At 48.5% G+C, this 7,583-nt stretch overlaps 1 protein-coding gene across 1 annotated transcript; it reads left to right on the top strand.

Moving 5' to 3' along the window:
• Positions 1-2,683: 2,683 nt before the first annotated feature.
• On the top strand, positions 2,684-3,262 carry LOC137815687 (uncharacterized). The gene has a single exon (XM_068618800.1). It carries the CDS (start codon positions 2,684-2,686, stop codon positions 3,260-3,262), a length of 579 nt encoding a protein of 192 aa, XP_068474901.1.
• Positions 3,263-7,583: the final 4,321 nt, after the last annotated feature.

Below are 7,583 nucleotides of genomic sequence, written 5' to 3'. Positions count from 1 at the left end.
CTAATATATTATTTTGGGAGGATAAATGGGTTGGAGAAATACCACTTAAAGATAGGTTCCTGAGGCTCTATACCTGAAGTTGACCAGTAAGGAAGCAACAATTAGGGAGCTAGGAAGGTGTAAGGATGGTAATTGGGTATGGAACTTATCTAGGAGAAGGAATTGCTTTGAATAAAAAAAATGGAAGAAAACTTATATTGAAAGGAAGGACACTTGGGAATAGTTAGATGACGAGTCAAAAGGGCACTCACTCAAATCATCATATGCAAAATTACAAAGGCAATCATAGGGAGGAATACAACGATATGTACAAAGCTTCTAGAGCATTAAGGCTTTCCCATTATCACAACACTTTGCTTGGAGGGTCTTGCTATATAGGGAGGCAACAAAGGAAAAAAACTTAAACGTATGGGCGTTTTAAGTGATAATATAATGTTCACACTATATGGTGAGAAGGAGAAAACTATTAGTCACCTTTCATTAAAGTTTGGAGCATGTGTGAGAGGTGGGTAAGGATAAATACAATATGCCATAACCAACCTAGGGTCCATTCTAACATTTTTACTTATTAGGCCTTAGTGATAGAAGAAACATGTTTTGGACGTTTATGTGGATATTTATTATTTGGAGTATACAGTACTAAAGAAACAATGTGGTATTTAGTTAAGGGAAAGTTGCTGCAAAAGAGATGTTTTACATGTCCCAATTGAGCGCTTGGGTATAGACGTGTCATAAATTCTTAATGCAACCTTTTCATTGACAATCTGGTACCAATGTCCAATTTTGTGTTTGGAATAATTGAAATAGCGTACAAAAGGACTAAGGGGTCATAAGGACTTGTGTAGTTAAATACATCTTTTTGTAGTAAGGCCTTATTTCATTTTGTAAGGGAAACCATATAACAAGGAGTGAGTTGGGAAATAGTATTAGGACATAGTGTGAAATGGGGATTCTAACTATAAAGGAATAAAACATATAATCCCCCGATGTAGTAATTTTTTAAGTTGCACGGGTAGAAATTTAAGTGTTAGAAATGAACATTAGGGCACAAGTCCATATATGATTTAGATAGGTAAGCTAGTGTGAAAAATCTAATGAGATTTGATGTAGGTATAGTGAACATGAAGATATAATCATTAGGGGTTGATGTAGCAAAATTAAAGTATATGAGGGCTAATAAGGGAGAGGTGCAATGGTACATTGGATAATGTGGGTTATGTAGATCTGTTTGCCAGGTACACATACATAAATTGGATGACAAAAATCAACCATTCCTCATGTAAAAGAGGACTAGAGGAGCAATGTGTTAGTAAATAAGGAATGACTTGATTAAACCAAGAGAGGGGTGAATTGGTTTTAAAATCTTTTTCACAAAAATCTCCTATCTTGATATTCTTTTATAACTTCTTTAAGATATAGAAATTCAATGCAATTATTACTTAAAGCAAGATTGGCACAATAATTGGTTGTAGCATAAAAGATTTCTACTATTTAAGTTTCTTTTAAAAGAATTTCAACTAGAAAACTAGAATGAAATTAAGTTGATAAACCAATTGATACAAGAATTAGAAAACAATACAAACACTACAAGAAAATCATCAAATAGAAATCAATATTTAGAGACCAAAATAATTAGTTGCAATAGTAACTAAATTAGAGACTGATCTTGCCGATGACTTGATCGTTGAAGGTCTCGCCACGTCAAACTCCGTCTTCCGCAAATACGTTCCAATTAGTCCGAGCGAACCTGCGAAAACACTACAAACGGCGCCTCTAGCGGCCGATTGCACTCCGACGCTCAAGTCAGTCAAACAAGACCACCAAAGAATCGTGTACTGAATCTCAGTGAGACCCGTGCACTCTATGATTCTCTCTCTCCTCTCTATGCGAAAACTAGTCACTTGTCAGTATGAAAACGTACCTTCGTAATGAGCGTAGAACGCCTTTATATACCCTGCCGCGCGCCCAAGTTATTCGTGTACGAAGTAACTTAGCGTGTTTCATTCATTGGGCGTCTCGGGCAGCCTCAGCGTGAGTACCAGGTGCGACTTGGACAAGCGCGCATACCAGGCATCACCTAACGCGTGAACGATCACCCCTGTTTTGCCCCATGCACGTTATGGGCTAAGAGAGCACCAATCACTGACCGACTGTTGGCTCCCTTAGACCACTCTCATGCATGGTACTGCAAAGCGCCTAACCTCTCTGATCCTTGATACTCTGCCACCCAAGACTCGTATGCAACGCTCTTGCCGGGAATCACTTGCTGAAGGGCGTGAGACCAGGGGTGACAAGAAGAGAAAACGGTTGATGAAGGCCCCCACCACCGTTATAACTGTTGAAGAGGAGAGCTCTGGATCCCCCTTGGTCCAAAGAAAAAGGAGGGGAGCCGAGGGCCCTGAGGGTGATGTCAACCCGATCCCTCAGGCACAGGCCTCCCCTAAGCGTCCTCCATCACCAACCCCCCTGATATCCCCACCCCCAGCAAAGTCGCCCCCTACCATCACCGCGCCCCCAAGACTCTGCCACCTCAACTGAGGGCGGTGGTGAGAGTTCCTTCCACGCAACGGGCCCCAGCTCCGAGGGGCTCCCCAAGGTTCTCCGCCTGACCAAACAACTGCTCCAGAATCAAGAGCTGGTCAAGTGGAGCTCTAGCGAGGTGGACCTCCATCTGGCCCGTTAGATGGTGCTTTCTTTGGAATTCTCCACGCAACATCGCTGCCTCGAAAAGCTAGAGGGCAAGGTAAAGGAGCTGCTTGGCCAACAGGAGTCGCTGCAAAGTGACTATGAGGCTTTGCAAGACACCAATGGCATGCTGAAGGACATGCTGGAGGAAACCAAATTGGCGCGTATCCAACAAGTCCAAGAGACCATAAAAACTGAGATGCTGATGGGGGATGATGTCGCCGCCCTTGATTCTGAGCTGCTGGAGACCACTGGTAAGGCCATCCAACTCGAGGCTGAGAACGTCTATATGCGCCAACAGAATGCGAATTGGGCGGAGGCTCTCGCCGCGAGCGATCAGAAGCTTAAAGAAGACGAGTCGGCCATTGCCACCCTGACCACCGAGAAGGTTGTGCTTGAGACCGACAAGGCTGGGTTCGAGGCCGAGAAGGCCAAGCTATGGGAAGAGGCGGCCGACACCTTCGCTGAGGGTTTTGACTTCGCTCTCGAGCAACTCAAGTGTGTCTTCCCAGAGGTCGACCGTTCCCAACTATCTATAGAATTTGAGGTGGTGGACGGCAAGGTCGTTCGTCCCTGATCACCTGCTGTTTTACTTTCTCTTTTCTTCAAATTTTCTAATGTAAAGGACTTTTTACTGCATGTATTCAATGCCTTCTTTCTTCCTTTTGCGAGGTGTCTTTTTCATCTCTTGCTATATATGTTTATAGCTGTTTACTTAGCGCGATTCCCCTCATGCTATGTATGCTCCATTCGCCGATAGCCGACCAGGGACCGGTCATCCTGCTCCCCTTTCCCTCCTTATACCTTTCTGGATTTCTCGTCGCTCCAGCGCTAAATGCATAGAGGACTTCCACACCGATCGTTCTAGGATGATGCCTTGCTTTGGGAGAAAGAGTGTTTCTCGACAAACCCTCTTGCCTGCCCCAAGGCCATCGACCCTCAGAACTTCGGGTGGTACTCCCACCTTCTCAATCCTTGGGTGAGAAGGGGTTTGACTGAGAGTTCTACCGAGCCAATATTGACGTTATGCCACTTGGGTAAAGGCGTTTCTTGAATCCTTCCTTTCCCTTATTTGGGCTTACTAGCGCCCCTGGCGTTTCGAACCTTAGTTGCCTGTACTCACACCTGGGGTGAGGAGGACCTTGAACCGGTTGCCTACCCTCGCACCTGGGGCGAGGGAGGCCTAACCGATCACCTGTGCTCGCGCCTGGGGCGAGGAGGATTTTAATTCAAAAACTTACAAACTTTATACTGATAACCTCGTTTTATTCCTGGGAAAAGGGCTTCCCCTTGAACTTGTTCACATTGTTTGCCCTGGCGCGAAAGCGCGACTTCACTACAATATTTTAACTAAAGTAGAGTTTTAAGTGCGTGGCGTTCCATGTCCGGGGGATCGCCCCTCCATCCAAGGTCTCCGTCCGATAAGCGCCGTTCTCCAACGCCTCCACTACTCTGAACGGGCCGGTCCACTTGGGAGACAACTTATTTTCTATCTCGTGCTGATGCGCTTTCCTCATCACCAGATTTCCCTCCTGGAACTGCCTCTACCTCACCTTGGAGTTGTGCCTTCGCTCCACCCTTCTCTTTACAGCTTCAGCGCTGACCCTAGCTTCTTCTCGTATCTCGTCCTCCACCCACCCCTCAGTTGGGTGGGGTCTTCTCTCTCTGGCGATGACCGCCCTCGCAATCCCAAACTCGCGAGGCGCGATCTCTCTCGCCCTCTCGGCTTCATCCTGGGCACTTCCCGAGCCCCCAAGCATTGCTTCTTCCATCTCCACGTCGCCGTGCGTGCCTCTTACCAACGTCGCGACTTCCGCTCTTCCTTCGTTCAACCTTGGTGGCGGCGTCGTGGTAACATGGCACACACTTCTCCGCTGCTTGAGACTGTTTTCGTAGCAGCGGTGGGCTTCCTTTTGGTCCGATTTTATGGTAACCACTACCCCCTCCATCGAAGGCATCTTTAGCTTCATGTGCCTTGTCAATGTTACGGCTCCTAACCTGTTGAGCGTCGATCTTCCCAACAGTATGTTGTAAGCGGACGGAGCATTGACCACCAAGTACTTAATTTTCTCAGTGCGGGCTGTGGCACCATCCGTGAATGTGGTCCTCAGCTCCACATAGCCCCGCACCTCTACCTGGTCCCCTGCGAAACCATACAAACACCCCGAGTATGGCTTCAGATGGTCAGGGGACAGCTGCAGCTTGCTGAACGTCGGCCAGAACATCACGTCTGCCGAGCTTCCCTGGTCCGCGAGGACCCTGTGCACCTTCCTCCCTGCCATGACAAGGGAGATAACTATTGGGTCGTTGTCGTGAGGCACAACGTCCCGGAGATCGGCTTTGGTAAAGACGATGTCAACGTCGGAGGAGTGATCCTCCTCCGCCGAGTCGACTGCCATCACCGACCGCGCGTACTTCTTTCTCTGAGAGGCCGTACATCCTCCCCCAGAGAAACCTCCCGCGATCGTGTGCACCTCCCCGTGCACCGGTACTTCGTGCTGCGGATCCCCTGCTGGGGCCCCCGATGCCTGATCACCTTGCGGCTCTCGCAAGTAATCGCTCAGAAAACCACTTTTCACCAACTCCGCGAGTTGGTGTCCCAACGCCAAGCACGTGCGGAGTGGGTGGCCATAAGCCTGATTGAACTCACACCATACGTCTTTCTTTCGCTCCAGCACCCTGTCGGTCTTCTCCGGTGCTCGCAGCCTTGCTGCTATGTCTGGAATGTCGATCAGCTCTGTCAGCTCCACCACAACCTCAAACCTGAGGGGTGCGTTGCTCTCCCTCGTGCGCCCCCCATTCTGGTCCCTTCGAGGCTCGTAAGGGCGAGGTTTTCCCTGAGCCCTCTTTCCCTCTTTGGCCTCGTGCACCCTCATCGGCTGCTGAGTCCTGCTCGGTCCTGCGCGCGATTTGTTAAGGATCGGGCTTTCCCTATTCTCAGAAACCGCTGTTTCTGCAGTGATGTGCACCACAACACGACGCCTAATCTCCGCGAAAGTGCTGGGGCGATGCCTAATCAGAGATTCACTAAAGGGGCCTGCAAGAACCCCTTTCTTGAACGCGTGCACCAGCATATCTTCATCTTTGCTGGGCAGCCTCACCACCTGCGCCCCAAAACGGCTAAGGTAATCCCGGAGGGACTCACCTTGGTTCTGGCGCACATCGAAGAGATCGTACGACACCACTGGGGTGCCCTGTTCACGATATACTGCTCCATGAACAGCTTTGAGAATTGTTGAAACGAAGTGATGTGGCCGTCTGGCAGGCTCACGAACCACTCTAGCGCAATCCCGCTCAGGGTGCTCATGAATAGCTTGCAGTATACGGCATCTGAGCCTCCAGAAAGCATCATCTGGGTGTGGAAGGCCATCAGGTGCGCTTCTGGATCCTCTACCCCCGTGAACGAGGCCTTCACCCCCACCAAGCCTGGTGGCACCACTCCACCCATTATTTCAGATGAGAATGGCATGGGGAAGGTCCTAGGGGGAGATGGTGGTGGCGCCACTCCTTCCTCCGCCACCCCCTCTTTCTGCGCCTGTAAAGACTTGCGCAGTTCTTCGTTAACCTGGTTCAAATCTTCGTTCCTGCCTTGCGATGCAGCCAAGTCCGCTTGCATCCTTTCTTGCGCCATTCTTGACGCCGCCACATCATCTTGTAGTGCGCGCATTATCTCCAAGACTTGCGCCATTGTCACATCTCCTTCTTCGACGGATGGCGCGGGTGAAGTTTGCCTTGTCTTCCTCATTCTTGCAGCAAAGAATCTCAAGAACACACGAAATCTGGCAGCACAGTGGATGGTATCACAATTTCACACGGGCCCCACGGTGGGCGCCAAATGATCTTGCCGGTGACTTGATCTTGAAGGTCTCGCCACGTGAAACTCCGTCTTTCGCAAATACGTTCCAATTAGTCTGAGCGAACCTGCGAAAACACTACAAACGGCGCCTCTAGCGGCCGATTGCACTCCGACGCTCAAGTCAGTCAAACAAGACCACCAAAGAATCGTGTACTGAATCTCAGTGAGACCCGTGCACTCTATGATTCTCTCTCTCCTCTCTATGCGAAAACTAGTCACTTGTCAGTATGAAAACGTACCTTCGTAATGAGCGTGGAACGCCTTTATATACCCTGTCGCGCGCCCAAGTTATTCGTGTACGAAGTAACTTAGCGTGTTTCATTCATTGGGCGTCTCGAGCAGCCTCAGCGTGAGTACCAGGTGCGACTTGGACAAGCGCGCATACCAGGCATCACCTAACGCGTGAACAATCCCCCCTGTTTTGCCCCATGCACGTTATGGGCTAAGAGAGCACCAATCACCGACCGACTGCTAGCTCCCTTAGACCACTCTCATGCATGGTACTGCAAAGCGCCTAACCTCTCTGATCCTTGATACTCTACCACCCAAGACTCGTATGCAACGCTCTTGCCGGGAATCACTTCTCGTTCCTAGCTTAACTGTGTGTGATACGACAACCGATCGCCCTCTGATCACCGATCTCCACCTGATCATCGATCACCCTCCAGGTGACCCTCTTCAAGGCACATCAGCTTCCCCGGCCCACATGGCCCACTAAGAACGGCCCACGTGGCCATCAGTCGCTGACGTCACCCTAGACCGATGACCGACCGGATCAGAGACCATTTTAGAAACTAAAAAATAATGATTTCTAAATTAGTTTCTATTGTTGTGAAATAGTTTCTAAATTGGTATCTAATTAGCTACCAAGGTTTTAACTACCAATTATTTAAATTCTATTTGGTAGCAAAAATCTTAGTTGCTAATTAGATACCTATTTAGAAACAATTTAACACTAATATAAGCTAATTTAGAAACCAAAAATTTATTTAGTCCCTAAAATAGTCTCTAATTTAATCACTATAGCAACTAATCATTTTTT

Source organism: Phaseolus vulgaris, chromosome 1 (genome assembly GCF_000499845.2).
Source record: "Phaseolus vulgaris cultivar G19833 chromosome 1, P. vulgaris v2.0, whole genome shotgun sequence".
NCBI classification, from domain to species: domain Eukaryota; kingdom Viridiplantae; phylum Streptophyta; class Magnoliopsida; order Fabales; family Fabaceae; genus Phaseolus; species Phaseolus vulgaris.
Note: the sequence above shows the minus strand (reverse complement) of the source record. Positions and strands in the feature narration are given on the sequence as shown.